General features: G+C 31.3%; 1 protein-coding gene across 4 annotated transcripts in view; it reads right to left on the bottom strand.

Annotated features, from left to right (window-relative positions):
• The window catches only part of amx (TM2 domain-containing protein 3 almondex), a 54,584-nt gene that overhangs the window by 5,784 nt on the left and 27,502 nt on the right, over nt 1-21,298 (bottom strand). Inside the window, exons 1-3 of one of the 4 annotated variants that reach the window (XM_075359662.1) lie at nt 20,871-20,994; nt 13,979-14,064; nt 8,132-8,266 (exon numbers count right to left, since the gene is read on the bottom strand). In XM_075359662.1, the coding sequence (XP_075215777.1) occupies nt 8,132-8,266; nt 13,979-14,064; nt 20,871-20,979 (330 nt within the window). In that variant the 5' untranslated portion in view covers nt 20,980-20,994. Of the gene's footprint in view, nt 1-8,131; nt 8,267-13,978; nt 14,065-20,870; nt 20,995-21,298 lie in introns of those variants that run through there. The other 3 variants (XM_075359663.1, XM_075359664.1, XM_075359665.1) reach the window with 3 other exon arrangements.

The following is a 21,298-nucleotide window of genomic DNA, read 5'->3' as shown; positions in this document are numbered from 1 at the left end:
AATATTAAAATTATAGTATAAAGTATAAAAAATATTTATAATTAAAATCAATCAACAAATTCATAACAACTGATCATCAATAAAGTAAAAATAATGTTTGTTTTGTATGTCACTGTTGTTATGATTATTGTGGAGTAGGGAAGGCAGTCAGTTAGCCAACCTAACAATTGTTATTCATCACTTGCTTGTACAAAATATCATCTTTGAATCAAAACTTCATTAATTAATTTATTATTATATATGTGAAATTTCTCAAGATTACTAGAACACACATGTGAAATTTCTGGAACACACACACACATATATATAAATATATATGTGTGTGTGTGTTCCAGAAAGTGTTTGCTAAACTTGAGGGATTTAGTAAAATAAAGTCTATGTGTACAAATGTCCAAACTTGCTTCATTTCTGCTCATTCTCATTCCCAATTTTGTGTTTTTTCAATCGAAGAGTATGTCTTATGAACAAACTGAAATATATTTTAATGAAATTTGTTGTACATTTAACCATCTTCTATAAAATAAATAGGTTTAAAACTTTAAAATAGAAACCTTCAGATCCTTAGATTATTAATGACTAAATATTAGTATCAAATTACATTTTTATTAGCTTTATTGTTAAGAATTTTAATGTAAACAAAATTACACATCTTAAGCATTTTAATGTGAACAAAGCCAAACATTATTTATTAAAGTCAGTGAAAAACAGTCGAGATATGGTAGATTTGTTAAAGCAAGTCTACATTATGCAAATGAAAGAGTAATGCAGTCACAACATTTTGTGCCAGTTTTCTCTTCCTTCACTAACTGAAATAAAGGTTATTAATAATAATAATGTTAATAAAATAAAATTAATAAAAAAAATAATAATAAATGAAATGTAATAAAATTATTATTAATTATTGTGGATAATGAAACAAATAATTTTTTTAATAAAAACAACTCTTTGATTCTTGGTCCTAATTTGTATTAATGTTAATTAAGTTTTTGTTCAGCTATTGTGTTAAGTCAAGTGGTGAAAATATGCTGATAAGTGTACATGACGTGAGTTGAACGGAATCAATTAATTTGTAGCATACTGTAATAATATTACACACTACTAACTTGAGTTCTTTTTTTTTTCAAATGTATGAAAATACAACTATTTTCACTAATGAAGGGTGAGCAGAACATAATTTCTGCACGCTACTATAATCCAAGCTCAAGAGACTGTGTAATAGAAAATCAATGGTGTTTTCCAGAAGGATGGGTTTGGGTACCAAGAAGAAATATTCAAAATATGTTCATAGTAGAGAATCAGGTGAGCAAATTGATATATTTGGAGGTCTTGTATTGGAAGAGAGAATGGTAAACTGGTCTGCCCGATCACATAATTCACATCACTACACTTCTTTGGAGATGTTTGAAAAATAGAACATATTTTTGTGGAAAACCAAAGATACAGGAAGAGTTGAGGAAAGCATTAATGTTCATTTCGACGGCCTGAAACAGAAGAAAATGGAGTATTTTTGATTGGCAGTAATCTATCAAAAAATATCATTAATCAAAGAAATGCCTTTTTGAGCATGCAATTTAATTTGTTGGGCTGTGAGTCACTCCAAATTATTACTCATGTAAGCAGGTTATTTTGTATATTATCTAAACTTCGAAACTAATATAATTTCTTATTTTATGCTGATCTCTAATACACCTTTTATTTTATTGAATTTTCTGGGGGCATAATGTAATTATTAACAAGGTAATATTGGTTCATATCACTGAAATGTCAATAATAATATAGTAATTACTATAAATTTTTATTTTACTTAGTGAAAGAAGTGAAAACAAGCACAAAAATTTCAGATAATATTATTTCTCCATAAGAGTATTTTAGACCCATTTCATCTATTTCTCTTGGCTGTTTGTAAACTGATTTTTAACAAATATGAATTGACTGAAAGGTTTTGAGCCTCAACATGAAGATGGTAGCACTTGTCAACCAAAGTTAGGGAATGTATTCACGCATGCATTAAAAAGGTACTCACTAAAATTTCAACCACTTTGGATGCTCAGTTGTTTGAATAAATCATTGCGAGTGTTTTTGAGAAAATGGAAAAAACTGAATATCGTGCCGTGATTAAATACTTGCATTTGAGAGACAATACGCCTACGCAAATTAAAACAAAGTTGGATGCTGTTTACGGGGACTGTCTCATCATTTGTCACTGTGAAAAGATGGGCAGCTGAATTTAAACATGGTCATAAAATTGGTTGATGATGAATGTTTGGGGTGGCCAAAAACTGCAACCACCACCGATATCATCGAAAAAGTTCACCATATGGTACTGAACGACCAACAAATTAAGGTTAGAGAGATAGCAGAGACTATGGGCATATCGAAAGAATGTGTTTATCATATTAACTGAAGAATTGGAAATGTGTAAGCTATCTGCATGTTAGGTGCCACGTTTGCTCACTTTGGATCAAAAGTGCATTCGAATGAATATTTCCATGGCTCTGCTGGAGCAGTTTAAGAAAACAAGTCAGATTTTTTATGTCAATTCATAACTGTAGATAAAACATGGATACACCACTACACTCCTGAGATGACAGAACAACAGTCAAAACAGTTGACTGTAAAGGGTAAACCTGCTCTAAAAAAGGTGAAGATGGTTCAATCAGCTGGGAAGGTGATGGCAACTTGGGATAGTAATGGAATTTTGTTTATCGATTATCTTCAAAAAGGTAAAACAATAATGGGACAGTATTACACATCAATACTTGACAAGCTGAAGGCAGAAATTGCAAAAAAATAACCACATTTGAAGAAGAAGAAAATGCCTTTCCAACAAGACAATGCGCCTGCTCACATTTTGATGGTTGCCATGGCTAAAATTCATGAACTGCATTTTGAATTGGTCGACCACTCACCACATTCACCAATTTTAGTCCCAAGCAACTTTTTCTTGTTTCCTAACCTTAAAGTTTCACTTGGAGAAAAGAGATTTTTATTGGACGAAGTGGTTATCGTCTACGTAAATGCCTATTTTACAGAGAAAGCTGCCAGCTACTATTTGGAATGGTTAAAGAGGTTATAGTATCACTTAATAAAGTGTATTGACTTGAAAGGAGACTTTGTTGAAAAATAAAACTATATGACAGAAAAAATACTTCTTTCTAATTTAGGCTCAAAACTTTTCAGACAACTCTCGTAACATGTCATTTTGATCGCACCAAAATGCCCAAAATTTCATATAAAAAAACATAATTCTATGAATTAATATTTGTGATTAAAAATCTAAAAGTCCTGTCATTTTAAAATTTTTGTAGGTAAAATTTTCAAATGTATTTATTTCATAGATGTTTAATAAATATATACTACATTTAATCAAATAACTCAATTTGCTTCTAGTCATAAATTTCTATTTAAAAAACAGAAAATGGCAGACAGAAAGGAAATAAAGTGAGAAAGATTATTTGCACTTATAAACTTTGTTTATTTTTATCCCCTGAATCATTCTCTCAAGTTTAGAAAGTATTTTCCAGGACACTTATACACACACACATATATATAAAAAATATATATATATATATATATATATATTCACTTTAAATATGCAACCATTAGAATCTCAGAAACTGTAAGATATACAAAAATCTTTAAATAGGTATCTGCATCCCAAGAATTAAAAATATGAAATTTGTTAAAATCACTTCCATCTTTCCAATATTGCCAGCTTTATTATTATATTGATTTTGTTTTAAATAAACACCTACTTTTGTCAGTTTTCAATAGAAAAAATAATTTAAGATTTCTTTATTCTCAGGTACCATTCCTTAAAAATGCAACAGTTCAGGAGCTAGACACTCTCAGAAGCAGTCACCAAACATCAGTTGTTAAAATAGAGATGCTAAAAATTCATTGCTTGGTTGATGTTTCTCATGATCAATTGGTATTGGTAACGAGTTGAAAAGATGGAGAACACTAAATTGATAAGTAAGAGGAACTAATTCAATAAGATGACTTAGCAAAAAAAAACACATGATTTTAATGTAAATGTAATCATTTGACAAATGTTAGACAAGATTTTAAATAAGAAGAATGATACCTTTAAACTAGCAATAAAAAATTATAATGAATTGAATATTTTATTGCAATCTGCTTTCTCACTGTATATATACGAGGTGTGTTCAAAAAGTAACGAGAAGTTTTGTTTTTTGCAAAAAAATGTATTTATTCATCTACATGTTATCCCCTTCAAAATATTCACAATTAGATATTATACACTTACGCTAGCGCTTTTTCCACTCCCCCAAAACACTTCTTGAACTCGATCTTTGGAATAGTGTTTAGCTCTTTCAGCAATTTGCTTATAATCTCATGTATGCTTGTAAAACGATAGCCCTTTAAGGTTTTCTTTATTTTTGGGAATAGAAAAACGTCACACGGGACCATGACTGATGAATATGGCAGCTGGGGTATCATTACAGCATTGATTTAGGCTAAAAATTGATGAACAAATAATGAAGTATGAGCAGGCGCATTATCATGGTGCAAAAGTCATGAATTGTTTTGCCACAAATCTGGGCGTTTTTTTTATATTGCTTCATGCAAACACCGTTGAATTTATAGGTAATACTCCTTATTGATCGTTTGAACTTGTGGCAAGAACTCATGATGCACTATGCTGTTAAAATTGTGCATAACTTCACACTCGACTGTACTTGTAGTTCTTGGTGATCCAGAATGCCTCCACTGGGACGACTGAACCTTAGTTTCGACATCATATCCATAAACCCATGTTTCATCACCTGTTATGACATGATTCAGTAGTTCTGCATTGTTGATGACTTCATTTAGCGAATCCAGAGCAACTTCCATTCGCCGCTGTTTTTGTTTGAAATTCAACAATTTTGGTACAAATATTGCTGTCACACAAACCCAAAACATCCGAAAAAATTTATTGGATGAGCCAACTGATATCCCATCATAATCAGCAACTTTTCTGATTGTAATTTGGCGATCATTCATAATCATTTCTTTCACTTTTTCCATATTTTAATCAGTTGTTCATGTGCTGGAGTGTCCGGGGCGCTTGTCATCCTTAATGTCTTCACGACCTTCTTGGAAATGCTTATACCACTCGTAAACCCTTGCTTTAGTCATAGCAGGCTCAAAAAAAGCAATATTTAACATTTTTAAACATTGTTCTTTTCAAAGTTTATTCTATTCTTACAGCAAAATTTAATACCCATTCTCTGATCCTTTATTTATACAAATAAAAAATTGCCAATTGTATCAAAACATGTGTTATCCTTTTGATAGCTGACAACATCCAATATGGCTATAAATGTACAGATACTTTTTAGACTTGTTTACCAATACAACAACAAAAAATCCTGAGAATCTGACTAATACACCCCATGAAATTTGAACACACCTTGTATAGATGAAGGAATATTACCACTAAGTTACTTTTATTATATATATACAATACACAGTTTTTGAAAAATGAAACTTGTTTAGTTTTCTGCGGATGGTTTAATTCTATTTCCTAAAATTATATTATATAATAAAAAGTTTTCAATATTTTTTTTTTTAAATTTACTCAAAGTAATTATATATTTTCACAAATTGCAATAAACCTTTATTATTGAAATATATTTTAATTAATTAAATTTATATAATTAAATAAATTATATAATATTATATTTATTTTATAATATATTCAAACAATTAATTATATATAATATATATATATATATATATATATATATATATATATATATATATACATATATATAATATTCAAACTATATATAAGAGTGTTTATTAAAGAACTCCTTGGTTCTAAAAATATTTTAATGAAGTAATGGAATCAATTAAAAGCATCCAGTTTTAATATTTATGTTTGTTATATTAGTAAGTTTTTCATCACAAATATTAGTCATGGTTGGCACCACTGTGTTACCTTCACTGTGTGTACAGTTAGCAGTCTCATTCTGAGTCATGATGATACTGCAGCAGAAAGCTCAGTACGTGATTTGGTTTATTGAAACAAGATCGGTTAAAACAGTTCAGCATAATTATCAACATGAATATGACTGTGTCATGCCTATGAATAAAACAATATTTCAGTGGTTTAATCATTTTAAGGAAACATGCATTATTGTCTTAAAGGGTAAGTTACCAGGCAGGCCATCCATGTCTGAATAGAATGTGAAACTGATCCGAGCATCTTGAACGCATAGCCAAAAAAAGTCATTAGCAAGGTGCAGTTTAGAGTTAGGAATATCTAAATCTACAAGGAACAAAGTGGTGCCTAAGAGGCTTACAGTATGTGCATACAAGTTACAACTTTTACTTGAAATCAAACCCAATGACAAAGTGAAAAGATTGGAGTTTACAGATTTAATGCTTAACAACAGTGATGAAAATGAGGACTACAAGAAAAATGTCATGTTTTCAGATGAGGTGGCATTCCACATTAGTGGATCAGTAAATTAATATAATTGCAGGATCTGGGAATCAGAGCAACCACATGAAATTATGAAACATCAGCGTGCTCTCCCAAAGTCAATGTTGGTGTGGTTGAATAACCATATTGTGGGCCTGTTTATTTTTGTAGAAAGCACAATTAATGGGGATACACACAATTTTCTAGTGAGATGGTCAAACTTTATGTCTTTTCAACAGATTAATGATGTTGAAAAAAAAGTGCTGCATTAAACAATCAGTTTCAAAACAGGTGGACTGGAAGGCTGATCGCTTAGCTATTAAGAAGCTCAGATATGATCAAACTAGGTTGCTTTTTTGCTTTTTGCAAATGAAAAACAATGTTTATTTGGAGAAAATCCATGACATCAACCATCCATGGAGGAGGATTATTGCAGTAATAGCATCCATTACACCCAATATGCTGGCGAGTATGTGGGAAGAGCTGAATTATCATATGGATGTGTGGAGGCCAACAAATGGTGCATATATCGAAGTGTATTTTAAACACCAATAAAACTTCATAATTTACAATTTCAGAATATATACTCATATCAGTAAAACTTTCAATATAATTCTATTTAAATAATACTTGAAACTGAGGAGTTCTTTTATAAATACCCTGTGTGTGTGTGTGTGTGTGTGTGTGTGTGTGTGTGTGTGTGTGTGTGTACGTGCATTATTTATGGAAAAAAATTTACTGAACCACAAAAATAAAGTCTTAAAATGATGGATTCTGTTGAAAACTACAGAAAAAAGTTCTATCTAAAAAAAAATATAAAGTTGAGTGTGCATTAGAAAAATGGAAAGGTTTTGAAAAATGCCAATATTTGCCAGTTTAAAGCTTACCTCTTCAGAGCTAACAATTTTGTACAGTTTCAGAGATTCTAATGGTGGCACTCCTCTAAGTGAACACCTAATATATATATATATATGTGTGTGTGTGTGTGTGTGTAAAATCTTTCACCTTGCAATTGTAAAATGCAAATATGTAAGTGCAAGTGTAAGAAACATTTCTGAAGTGTTTCAATAAATAAATGATACTTGATTCTTATAGGTTTCAAAGAACTATTCTTTTCTACATTTCAACACTCTTATCAAAAATTTTTGAAACTCTTATGTCTATCAGCTACCTTTTCCAGATTTACAAATGTTGTTGTGACACTTTTTATCTCTAGCCTTTTTTTAAGGAACCTCTTGACAGTTAAACTGGCCCCTAGTACCCATGATTTTCTGAAACTGAACTATTCTTCTCTAGTATGTTTCAGTTCAGTCTCAATCTGCATATAAATTACCTTAGTTATTTTTTAAATAATTAACTTGCAAGTCTCAAATTACATGGTCAATTGTAAACAACTAAAGGCTAAAGAAAATTCAAATAAATAAATAGTTTATTTGTTTACAACAAGCTTTAATTTTTAAGAATGACAAAATAACCTTTAATAATACATTTTTTTACTAGATACATTTTCTCACAATAGGCTGTAAACCAAATTACAGTTTGGCTGTATATCAGGAAACACTCCTGAGTCTGCAGTATTACTGAAATCCCACAACCACAGATTTCAGTAGTGGCATTCACAACCAATTAAAAGAAGATACTTAAAGAAAAATAAATTTAACTGCAACGTCTATGACTAAAAGTAATCATACTTACAATACAATCAACTAAAGAATGACAATGAGTTTGCATCTTTACACCATATACACAAGACCTATTGTAAGAACACGATATGCACGGAAAACCAAGTTTAGAACATTCAATATCGGTCGGGCACTGTTCTTCCAACTGCTGAGAGAAACATAATTAAAATAATAATTTATATTAAGTAGATTTAATACCAATGGATAACAGTGAATAATAATAAAATTAACAATAACTAAGTTAATGCAAATTATACAAAAGAAACAAGAGATATACTTTACAATAGATTTTGATAACATATCACAATGAGTTTTTAATCATATTTCATATATGACAAAAGTATAGAAAGTTTACCACCAACAGTACAGAATTCAATAATGCTTCTTACTTATACTTATTATATAAAAGCACTTTCGAGGGTTTCCCTTATCATCAGTTAATAAAACATATTCTTTTTTAAAAATCACACATTAAAAATTTAAAACTTAAAATTGTAAACAAATAAAAATATGAATTCATAAAAATTTAAACTTTTTTTGTAAGTGGCCAGCCACACGTATAGTAGTGTACTAAAATATTTTTAATTTTTATTCAAATTATATAAATGTGCTGTTATCTAAGGCGGTTTGATAAGAAAGTTATTATCAAATTATGTCTGTACAAATCAAATTAAAGTTTTGTCTATACTTGTAAATAGAATATTTTTTAAATATTTAATTTTTTATTATTATTATTATCACATACTTTTACAATTACTATTATATTTAAATTTGTATCTGAATCAGTGATTGAATGTTTATTGATTATTAAGTGGTCTGCAAGATTGAAGAAACCTAACTTGTTTTTATCTAAAATGTTCTGTAAACCTTGTCCTAAATGATCTATTAGCTTTCCCAATATAAATTTTGTTCAATTATTGAATATATTATTTGATAGATACCACACAAATTATTTATAAATTTAGTACAGTGCTGTATGTGTGGCTAGTCACATATTAAAAAAAAATTAATCTTTTTAACTTTTATGAATACATATTTTTATATGTTTTCAATTTTAAGTTTTAAATTTATAAGGTGCGAGTTTTAAAAAAGAATATGTTTTATTAACTGGTGATGAGGGAAACCTTAGAAAGTGCTTTTATATAATAAGAACAAGCATAAAGTAAGAAGCATTATTGAATTTTGTACTCTTGATGGTAAACTTTTTATACTTTTGTCTTTGACATAATTAGTACAGAGGGGAATATGGACAAATACAATAACAAAAAATTAACTGATTTTTCTAAGTTATTTTTACATATATATATATATATATATATATATATATATATATATATATATATATGTGTGTGTGTGTGTGTGTGTGTGTATGTGTCATTAACTTAGAAATGTTCCTTGGGCATTTTAAAAACAGTCACTGCGTAATTAACCTTACTTTAAACTAGCATGTTACAAGCATCTGTGATTTACATGTCTGACATAAAAGGGCAATTCCAAAATTGATTTCTGAGTGGTTGTTGAAAATAAACCAGATATATGCCATAGCAATATGGTGCATACGAGCAGTCACTAGCAACTATAATCTTGTTAACAAATCTGCCATTCATTCTGTTAAAAAATGGTAAAGCAGCCGCTGATAAAAATAGAACTTACTGCCAGTCCTCCTAATTATGAAGTTCATTGTGCGATTCACTTTTTGCAAGCAAACTAAAACACAACGCTGCCAAGATTCATCAATGAGTGAAATGTTTATTGTAAAAATGTTATGACAAACAGTGCTGGGTCATTCCATGTGAAGTGGTCCAGTTTTGAACATCATCCCCAGTTGAACATCTCTAAATAGCATAGAATTTTTTATTAGGGTTCCGCATGGTCTGAAATGCCATTTTACCAAATTGTAGCTCTTTATCTGTTATGGCTGATTTTTTTGTGGCTTCTTAAAAGAAAAGGTACTTATAGTTTGTGGATACATGTAAAAATTGTTATCTTTGACTAACAATTTTGACGGCAATAATAAAGATACAGATTCAAATTTTAGTACTATTGGTTAACTGAATGCTATATCTGAATATATTAGTCACAAGTTTCTTCTGTAACCTGGTTTTGAGATATAGCAGCTGAAATTCAACCAAAAATTTGTCACAACATTTTCAAAGTCAAAGTTTGAGCTATATATTTCCTTATCTAAATCTTTAATTGGAATGAGACTTTGTAACTTGAAAAAGGGAATAAGAGAATGTGTAGAATCCTGCAGTTTAAAAGTAATTGGAATCTTATGTCAGGAGAAATCCATCACCAAATCTGGTCAAAAGTTTTTATTGTGATTTTTGGCATATCTTCGAAGACTTATATCTCAGGTATACCTTCTCAGATTTTGTAGTTTTATAACAGGTGGAAAGGGCAGCTTTTAAAAAACATTATCCATGCATTTTGTTTTTTTAACTTTATATTATAATAGGTAGGAAAGCTTTTCAAAGATTTCAAAGATAATTAATGCATCTGACGGATTTTTAATCTGTGGACATTTCTACTAGTTAATTAAAACAGTTGAAGATAGAAAAACATTCAGAATATTATTAGATTTCTTAAAGAATGTTCTAAAATTTACCATATCTTTAAAAAATTTGCAGTGTTCCAGAAAGTTTTGGATTAGTTAGAACTTTCTAGGGTGATCTGAAAAAAATAGTTTTCTAAAATGTTCTGGAAAACTCCATTCTACAGAACATTATAGAAATTTCTAGAATTTCTGGAAAATACCTTTTCTTCTAGAACATTCTAGAATGTTCTTTGTTTTTGAAGAAGGGTATATAAGCATTTAGTGAATTAGCATAGTTGTAAGTGAAAACTTCTATAATCAATTGTGACATTTATTGATAACTCCAACTGTGTTTTGAATTGTTTTAAAATAGCTAAATAATTGTTTTGAAATACTTGAATTGTATTAAAAGTTCTTTGCCCCTTCCATTTTGGCAAGCTTGATGAATCTGAATGCCACAAGTCTTTAACATTTAATTACGAAAAAGCTTTTCTGTTGCCTGTCAAAGAACTATCAGCAATGGGCAAAGAACTTTTACAGAAGCAATCTGGAATTAGTTTTAATGAAGATGCTGACATATGTTCCTATCATAAAGTTGTTTTGCAGATGAAGTTTGAATTCCTACAGAAGGACTACTGTAATCCATTTGAAAAACAGTTGCACAAGCCAGAAAAGTATTGCAGCCTATTAATTATTGATTCTGCTGACTGATTAAAAGCTTTAACAAGTTATGACTTCAAGCCAGGTCAAAAGTTATGCCCATGATGTAGGCAAGAATTGATTGGCTCAAAGAGATTTGGCCAAAGAATGATCAACCAGAATCAAAATCTAGTAATCTGAAAATGCTAGATGCTTCTGGAAGAATGGATGCCTCACTGTCACTATTTGGAATCTCTTCTTTGAAGCTTAAATATGTCAGCAAACTGGATTCAAAAGGCTACCTGAAGAAGAGCACAGATGCTATGCTATTGCTATTATGGCAGCAACTGCTGCTGGTTTGTGTTACTGATGTAATGCAAACATTAAAGAGTAAGCAGTGTCAAGGATGTAAAGATCTGGATATCCTGATTGAAGAACTCAAAGCCAAACTTTTGATTTCAGCTCATTTGGCAATTGCCAAATTGACAATCTGGCAATGTCAAAATATGCCAATGCCAGATTTTGACATTGGCACCCAGTAGCTGGAGTACTGAGATAATAGCTGATGAATTTCACGTTTCAATGTGAATGGTGAAGCAGGCCAGGAAGCTCAAATCTGAAGTTGGTATTTTGATGACACCAGAAAAAAAAAGGACATTTTGTGAACTTAGGTCAAAGTGGTGCACTACAGTTGGTGCTGCTGGCACACATACAGTTTTTGTTTCTATCATTCATCAAAATGTTAAGCTCATGATAGCTGCAATATCCATCAAGGATGACTACAAGGTATTAGTAAGGAAATTGTCTGCAGCTTAGAATCTAAGGATTGCATGCTAGAACACTGTGAACAGTGTCCTGGAAAAACTGGATTGGAGTCCTATTTATTAGAGGAGCTTAAAGAATATGACTTGGAGGAACTAATAGAATATAAATAGTGGATTCATACAGACAGACACATTGGAGATGCAACAGGTGATTATGGAAAATTTTATTGAAGAACTTTCCCTAAAGGTTTCTAGCCTGACTAGCCAACATTTTTGTTTCAAAAGATCAAAATTCACACTTAAAACAACTGAAGGAAAATTTAAATGATAATCATACCATTAACCAATGGATTTTGCTGAAACTATTTGTTTGTTGTGCAAGATGATGTACAGGAATTGCATTGGGAAAACAGCATCCATTCATGGTTTATTATAATAAAAAAGAGCTTCAGAATCTTAGCATTTGCATGATCAGTGACTGTTTGCGCCATGATATCATTGCTGTTCGTGTATTTTTGACTGAACTGATCAAATACTTGAAGATAGTGACTGAAATAAAGCATATACACTAGTTCAGTGATGGTTCAGCTGTTCAATACAAGAAGTGCAAGAATTTTATCAATTTGTGACACCATGAAGAAGACTTTGGGATGACAGATGAATGCAACTTCTTTGGTATTAGCCATGGAAAATCACCTTGTAATAGAATTGGAGGTACTAAAAAACAATTAGCAGCACGTGCCAGTCTTCAGTGACCTATAGAAAACCAAATATTGACACCAAGAGACTTATTTTAATTTCTTAAAGAAAATATACCAGGACTCAGGCTCTTTTTTATTCCAAGAAAAAAGTTGAGAAAATCCACCCTGAACAGGAAAGCTGGTTTACTAGTGGTCACACAATCGCTGGAATGGTGTTTTTGAACTGTAAGGGAATTCTAATAGAATTCCAAGAAAAAAAGCCCACAACCAACATCTTAACCCTGCTGTTCTGTTTGGGTCAATATGACTCTAAATTTTGTTTTTTTCCACAGAAGACTTTACTTTAGATTTTTTAGGACTTTATTTATTTTATTTTGTAGGATTTAGCAACACGATTGTTTTTATTATTTCCAATTTTTTAGTTTTGTACTAATGTACTGTTTGGGTCAATAAGACCTGATGCATATTTTATATTACATAATTTTACCTATTGCGGATGAGGAGGGTTGGAGATATATGGTTGTATGTGTACAGTATAATGTTTGCTTGGAAGTTTGACATTTACGAGTATCATCATCAACATCAACTATTTAACACTATTCAAATGAAACAAATAATTCATAAAAAAAAGAAAACAAGCATAATGTGACTGAATATGTTTACAAATTTTACAGGACTTTAGTAATTATGGAAGTCTCAACATGAATTTTGTCACATCTGGACATGTCACTTGCACACTAACAGGCACGGTACTACAAATATAACTAGAAACAATTCAGTCTATTTTGTTTGATTTCATAGCTTTATATAGTACAATATGATAAAGGAAAATCAAACAGAACAAAGCAAAGTTCAAAAAAATATAGCAGTTTCTGACAGTGAAGAAGTGTCAGAGATTGGAAATCATATAAATGCTGAGAATGATAGTGATAAGTGATGACTCTGATGAGAATAGTGGAGCAAGGCAAAGAAATTCTACAAGAACAAGAATACTTTCTATAGGTAGAGAGATCCAGTGGAAGATGGAGCATCCTCAACAACATGGATGACAAGCTGCCCAAACCATAATCAATAATGCAGAAGGTGTTTTTCAGACCCCAAGCTATGCATCATCCAGGTCACCCTAAATATTAATAATAATTTTCATAACATTTAATAAAATTCAATAAATATTTAAATAAAATTTACTACTGTTATCTGATTTGTGACTCAGTGCTGACATTTTTATTTTGGGAAGGATAATTAAATTCTGTAGCGACACTGCTAAACTTCTGTTTTGATATCACCATATCTTCATTTTCATCACCTAAAATCACACATAATAAGTCAAAATATAAATACCAACATAAGATAATTCTGCTTATCAATAGATCTTAATTAAAGAAAAAATAACACAGATACCAAACAGAAAGGAAAACTGAAATTTCAATATTAACTTTTTCCTAGCTACAATGAAATCATCTGTTTTTAATTACATAAATGCCTATCTTGAGATAGTAAATATTCACTTAAAATGTATATGATAATATGTTATAGCAGGAGTATGGTGACTTGCAGTTGATATATGTGACGACTGTCTCTTATCCAATAATATAAAATTATAAATGTAATGACAATAGCATCATCATACTCATAGTGAAATAGAGTATGGTCATACCAGATATGATCAAAAAATATCCAACCTAATTTTTAATATGGTAACCAGTTAAGTTTAGTAATGTGGGAGAGGAACTATTATGAATATGTCATTTCATATTAATATTCATATGAATATTATGTTATGTCATTTTGAATTATATTGGTTGTGTATGATTTACTATTTTGCTGCCATTGTAGCCAGTCGCTGCTTAGCAGCTACGAAAGTAAAACATGTGAGTAGGGCTTGTTGTGTTTTCATCATTGTTTAAAATTATTAAATTGGTTGAGCAGAGAATCTGAATTAAATTTTGTCAGAAACTTGGTGACACACAACTGGAGACAATAAGGAAGATTTAAACAGTTTTTGGTGATCAAGATATGGGTATTACACAAATTAAAAAGTGCCAGATGTCTGATGAGAGTAATGAACAATCTGGCAGACCTTCCATCACCGGAAATCCTCAAAAAATTGAGCAAGTTTGAAAGACAGATGAATGATCATCGAGTAACAAAAAGAGAGCTTATAGTTGAAGTAGGAATTTCATTTGGCACAGTACAATCAATTTTATCAGATCTCCGGATTGCGGTGCATAGCAGAAAAATCTGTCCTAAAACTTCTTACTTATGAACAAAAGGAAAACCAATTGCAAGTTACATGAAACATGCTGGGATGTGTAATAATCCTGATTTTATAAAAGGAATAAAAAAAACTAAAGATGAAACATTTGTCTACAGCTATGATCCTGAGACAAAGACACAGTCATCCCATTGGAAACTCCAGTGTAAAGGTCATGCTGGGGTCAATCCATTTGAAGTGACCCAAGGGTGATTGCTTGACCAATTAAAAAAAAAAAATTAAAATTTACCCACTTGTTTCAGGACCTTAAACCTAATTTTTTTAAATTTATTTAAGCAGTTTACCTGTGGCCGCCGTTTTTGTTATGGTGCACACACCTATTTTTGTGATTTTAAGGATTTACGGAAAAACATTATGTACTATTAGTCCAGGAAGGATGAAACAAAAAACATATCATATTTTCTCAAGGTAAAAGATTGGTTCAATGGTTTATTTATCTATCTCTTTTCTTTCTGAGAAAATGACCAATAAATTTGAACATGAAAAACAGTGAAATTTCACTTTTGGTAATTTTTTCAAGAGGCAGGGATGGTATAACAATTTGAATTATTTGTTTATATGTAGATGTATGTTAGTAGTTTTATCATACACAATATTAATGGTGATATACTTAATCCTAAATTTTTATGAAGTTTTGAAAACGAAGTTTTTTTTTTAAATTCTAATTTTGACTTCAAACAACTATGATGGGGCTGGTGATAAAAAAATCAAATTTGCACAACCTACAGTGTTTTTGTAGATTTTTATGGCAAATAAAAAAGTTTCTTGTGTACTGTACTAATAAAACCAGTTAAAAGCGATACCATTTTGACTAAATAAGTGCTCCAAGGTGGTTTCTCGTGTTGTCTGGACTTTAATTTTATATATTTAGCCCCTATATTGTAGAAGCTGATATTATCAATATTTTTAAAATATTTTTTTTTTTAAAACTCTTACTATTACTGTTATCCTCCTCTATGAATCATGAGACCTTGCCGTTGGTGAGGGGGCTTGAGTGCTCAGGGATACAGAGTAACTGGACCGAAGGTGCAACCATATCGGAGAGGTATCTGTTGAGAGCCAGTCTAAGGAATGATTCCATCACTCAGTCCTCTGAGTACTGCGCAGCTGAAAGCAATGGAAAACTACAGCTGCTTTTTTTCCAAGAAAATGTGGCTCTCTGCATTTTCACATAGCAATAATGGAGGCGCCTTCCTTGGTAAAATATTCCGGAGGTAAAATAGTCCCCCGTTCGGATCTCCGGGTGGGGACTACTAAGGAAGGGGTCACCAGAAAATTAAAAAATAACATTCTACGAGTCGGAGCGTGGAATGTTAGAAGCTTGAAAAAGGTTGGTAGGCTAGAAAATTTAAAAAGGGAAATGGGTAGGACAAATGTGGATATAGTAGGAATTAGTGAGGTTCGGTGGGAAGAGGAAGGCGACTTTTGGTCAGGTGATTTTAGAGTAATTAACTCAGCGTCAAATAATGGGCAGGCAGGAGTAGGTTTCGTGATGAACAAGAAGATAGGGAGGAGAGTAGAGTATTTCAAAACGCATAGCGATAGAATCATTGTAATAAGGATAAAATCAAAACCTAAACCGACAACGATTGTTAATGTCTATATGCCTACAAGCGCCCATGATGATGATGAGGTAGAGTGTGTATACGAAGAGATTGATGAAGCAATTAAACACGTAAAAGGAGATGAAAATTTAATAATAGTTGGAGATTGGAATGCAACCATTGGAAAAGGCAAGGAAGGAAATATAGTGGGTGAATACGGGCTGGGCAAAAGGAATGAAAGAGGGGATCGACTTATAGAATTTTGCACGAAGTATAATTTAGTAATTGCCAACACCCAATTTAGAAATCATAATAGAAGAATATACACTTGGAAAAAGCCAGGCGATACTGGAAGGTATCAGATAGATTATAACATGGTTAAGCAAAGATTTAGAAACCATCTCGTTGACTGCAAAACTTACCCTGGAGCAGACATTGATAGCGACCATAATTTGGTGATAATGAAATGTAGATTGGGGTTTAAAAACCTGAAGAAAAGGTGTCAGATGAATCGATGGAATTTAGAGAAGCTTGAGGAAGAGGAGGTAAAGAAGATTTTTGAGGAGGACATCGCAAGAGGTCTGAGTAAAAAAGATAAGGTAGAAAATGTAGAAGAAGAATGGGAGAATGTTAAAAAGGAAATTCTTAAATCAGCAGAAGCAAACTTAGGCGGAATAAAATAGACGGAGCATACAGGAAAGTTAAGGAAAATTTTGGGGTACATAAATTAAAATTTAATAATGTGTTAAACAAAGATGGTACACCAATATATAATACGAAAGGTAAAGTCGATAGATGGGTGGAATATATTGAAGAGTTATACGGAGGAAATGAATTAGAAAATGGTGTTATAGAGGAAGAAAAGGAAGTTGAAGAGGATGAAATGGGAGAAACAATACTGAGATCTGAATTTAAGAGAGCATTAAAAGATTTAAATGGCAGAAAGGCTCCTGGAATAGACGGAATACCTGTAGAATTACTGCGCAGTGCAGGTGAGGAAGCGATTGATAGATTATACAAACTGGTGTGTAATATTTATGAAAATGGGGAATTTTCATCAGACTTCAAAAAATGTGTTATAGTAATGATACCAGAGAAAGCAGGGGCAGATAAATGTGAAAAATACAGAACAATTAGTTTAACTAGTCATGCATCAAAAATCTTAACTAGAATTCTATAAGAAGAATTGAGAGGAGAGTGGAAGAAGTGTTAGGAGAAGACCAATTTGGTTTCAGGAAAAGTATAGGGACAAGGGAAGCAATTTTAGGCCTCAGATTAATAGTAGAAGGAAGATTAAAGAAAAACAAACCAACATACTTGGCATTTATAGACCTAGAAAAGGCTTTTGATAACGTAGACTGGAATAAAATGTTCAGCATTTTAAAAAAATTAGGATTCAAATACAGAGATAGAAGAACAATTGCTAACATGTACAGGAACCAAACAGCAACAATAACAATTGAAGAACATAAGAAAGAAGCCCTAATAAGAAAGGGAGTCAGACAAGGATGTTCCCTATCTCCGTTACTTTTTAATCTTTACATGGAACTAGCAGTTAATGATGTTTAAGAACAATTTAGATTCGGAGTAACAGTACAAGGTGATAAAGATGCTATGATTTGCTGATGATATAGTAATTCTAGCCGAGAGTAAAAAGAATTTAGAAGAAACAATGAACGGCATAGATGAAGTCCTACGCAAGAACTATCGCATGAAAATAAACAAGAACAAAACAAAAGTAATGAAATGTAGTAGAAATAACAAAGATGGACCGCTGAATGTGAAAATAGGAGGAGAAAAGATTATGGAGGTAGAAGAATTTTGTTATTTGGGAAGTAAAATTACTAAAGATGGACGAAGCAGGAGCGATATAAAATGCCGAATAGCACAAGCTAAACGAGCCTTCAGTAAGAAATATAATTTGTTTACATCAAAAATTAATTTAAATGTCAGGAAAAGATTTTTGAAAGTGTATGTTTGGAGTGTCGCTTTATATGGAAGTGAAACTTGTACAATCGGAGTATCTGAGAAGAAAAGATTAGAAGCTTTTGAAATGTGGTGCTATAGGATAATGTCAAAAATCAGATGGGTGGATAAAGTGACAAATGAAGAGGTATTGCGGCAAATAGATGAAGAAAGAAGCATTTGGAAAAATATAGTTAAAAGAAGAGACAGACTTATAGGCCACATACTAAGGCATCCTGGAATAGTCGCTTTAATATTGGAAGGACAGGTAGAAGGGAAAAATTGTGTAGGCAGGCCACGTTTGGAGTATGTAAAACAAATTGTTGGGGATGTAGGATGTAGAGGGTATACTGAAATGAAACGACTAGCACTAGATAGGGAATCTTGGAGAGCTGCATCAAACCAGTCAAATGACTGAAGACAAAAAAAAAATAAATTACTGTTATAACATCTTACGCAACTCCCATTTTGATTGCAATTGACTGAACCAAAAGTGTCCAAAAAAGCCCAACATCTAAAAAAATTTGGTTTTGGGCTTTTTCTTAACTGCAGTAATAATAAGCCCTCATTGAGAGCTTTTCAATGGTAAGTGGTACTTATTTTCATTGGTTCAGTTATAATCAAATGAAATTTTAAATAATCAAATACTTGGATCAATGAATTTTTTTTTTTAACCTCTGGGACCACTGTTAGTCATTGTCTAATGGATTAGGCATTGCATTATAAGGGCACACTGGTTTGAATCAGACCATCTCCTTTTTTTTAACTTTTTTCTTTTTTTTTAATTGGGGTACTCCACAAGGGGTACCTGTGCGAAGCCCATAATTTCCCCTTTTGAATGATATGTGTAATTTATATTTCCGGCTGGCTTTTTTTGAAATATTAAATTTTTATACTTTTTTTACTTTAATTTTTTACACATAAATATTGTCCAAAATACACTTATTATTACTTCGATCTACCATAACAAACTCTAAACACGAATCACTGCACTATTACGTCTAAGTTGTAAGATACACTGATTGGAAAAGAGCGACAGCCCCAGTTTTGGACCATCTGCGCTGTGCCCCCCTCCCTACTAACCGGCTAGCCAGTGACGCAAACTCCATATCAGCGAGGTGACCATGTAAGTTATAAAGTGACTCAAATTTACATCTCTGAGACTAATAGTTAGGAAGTTATTAAGGCAGGATGATATAGACCTTTTCGTTGCGCTACAAATTTCTGTTCTGGTACCCATGTTTTGGTGTGATTTTAAAGTTTCACTCAAAAACATAAATAACATTAAAACAAGGTAACTTTGAAACTGCAATCAGAGACACTGCTTGGAAAACAAGCAGAGCAATGGAACTTCGTGAAAAAAAAAACTTTTAATATAATGGAGACACACAAAATTGTCGGTAAACATGTTAGCTCTAAAAGACTCAAAAGTGTGTGAAAACGACTGAAAAGTTGGATGATTTTACCTAAAATCACTATCAGAAAACTTTTAAAAGTAGTAAAATTAATTAAATAAAAGTAGGTGAAAAAGCAGAATCAAAAAAATTATGTCATGTTCCATCTTCTTCCATACTATTGCAATTTAAACCCAATAGAATTAATATGGAGACAAGTCAAAGGCTACATTGGTTGTAATAACACAACATTTACGTTAAGTGATGTAAAAAATTTATTGATAGGTGGTAAAAGAGTAAATGTAAATGCATGGACAAATTGCGTTCAACATGACATTAAAGAAGAAAAAAAGCATGGGAAGCAGACAGTACGTGTGAAAATATTATTGAAGATATTTGATAAATTTGAGAAAAGATGACAATAGTTCAACAAACAGCAACTAATCGGGCACTGAAAAAATAAATAGAGGTAACAAATATTTTTTTCTGTTTTACTTCATGAAATTGTAATATGGCGACAAAGTATTTAAAATCTTTATTTTTAAGTCATCACAATTTTTTAATTTTCGTATTTCAAGTTATTTTTATGTAACAAGAAATGTGTTTTTTCTTGGATGATTGTGCTAAATTAATTAGAATCATCATATTGTTTTTTTAATTTTCTGCAGTTTCGTGAAAAAAAGTTTAGTCTTAATTTTTTTAACACATAAATAATCTTTGTCTAAATAACAGTACCTAGTTACGACTAAAATTTGTCAAGTAACATTATCAATATTTTCAATGCATTTTTTAAAATATTAGTTATCTCTATATAGTGTAGAGAACAAATGAATTTTGGATCTAATAATATGAATAGGTTATGGTCATATACACAACAAACATGCACACAATTTTACCTTAAAATAATTATTATAATTCTGATTTCTTCACTTACTATTCTGAGAAGGATTAACAAGATTAATCGATAACATGGTCACTAATAAAGTAAAATAAAATTTCGTGAAATTTAACATGTCAGCTATCTTCCACAGCTTACGTGCCATACTCGCTTCTACACAAAATACTAGCCAGCTGTAACAACTGTTTCTTCACTTTGAATCAGGTGTTTTAGATTCACTGTCAAATGCTCGTTCATAAACTAACCTTCATTCTCTAAGAATCATACGTTTTAGATTCACTTCTCATGTTTGGTTACGAATTCGGATGGTTTCGGATTTAAACCATTAACAAGAGTATTAAGACGATTAAATATACTAATCGGAAAAAATTTCTAAATTATCTTAAAATATATATAGTTGGGGTTTTAATAAACCTATGTTCGTTGGCTTCATGAAACAAGATCTCTATGAACAACTACGTACG

The sequence above is a fragment of the Lycorma delicatula genome, chromosome 3 (assembly GCF_047948215.1).
Source record: "Lycorma delicatula isolate Av1 chromosome 3, ASM4794821v1, whole genome shotgun sequence".
In the NCBI taxonomy this organism is placed as follows: domain Eukaryota; kingdom Metazoa; phylum Arthropoda; class Insecta; order Hemiptera; family Fulgoridae; genus Lycorma; species Lycorma delicatula.
Note: the sequence above shows the minus strand (reverse complement) of the source record. Positions and strands in the feature narration are given on the sequence as shown.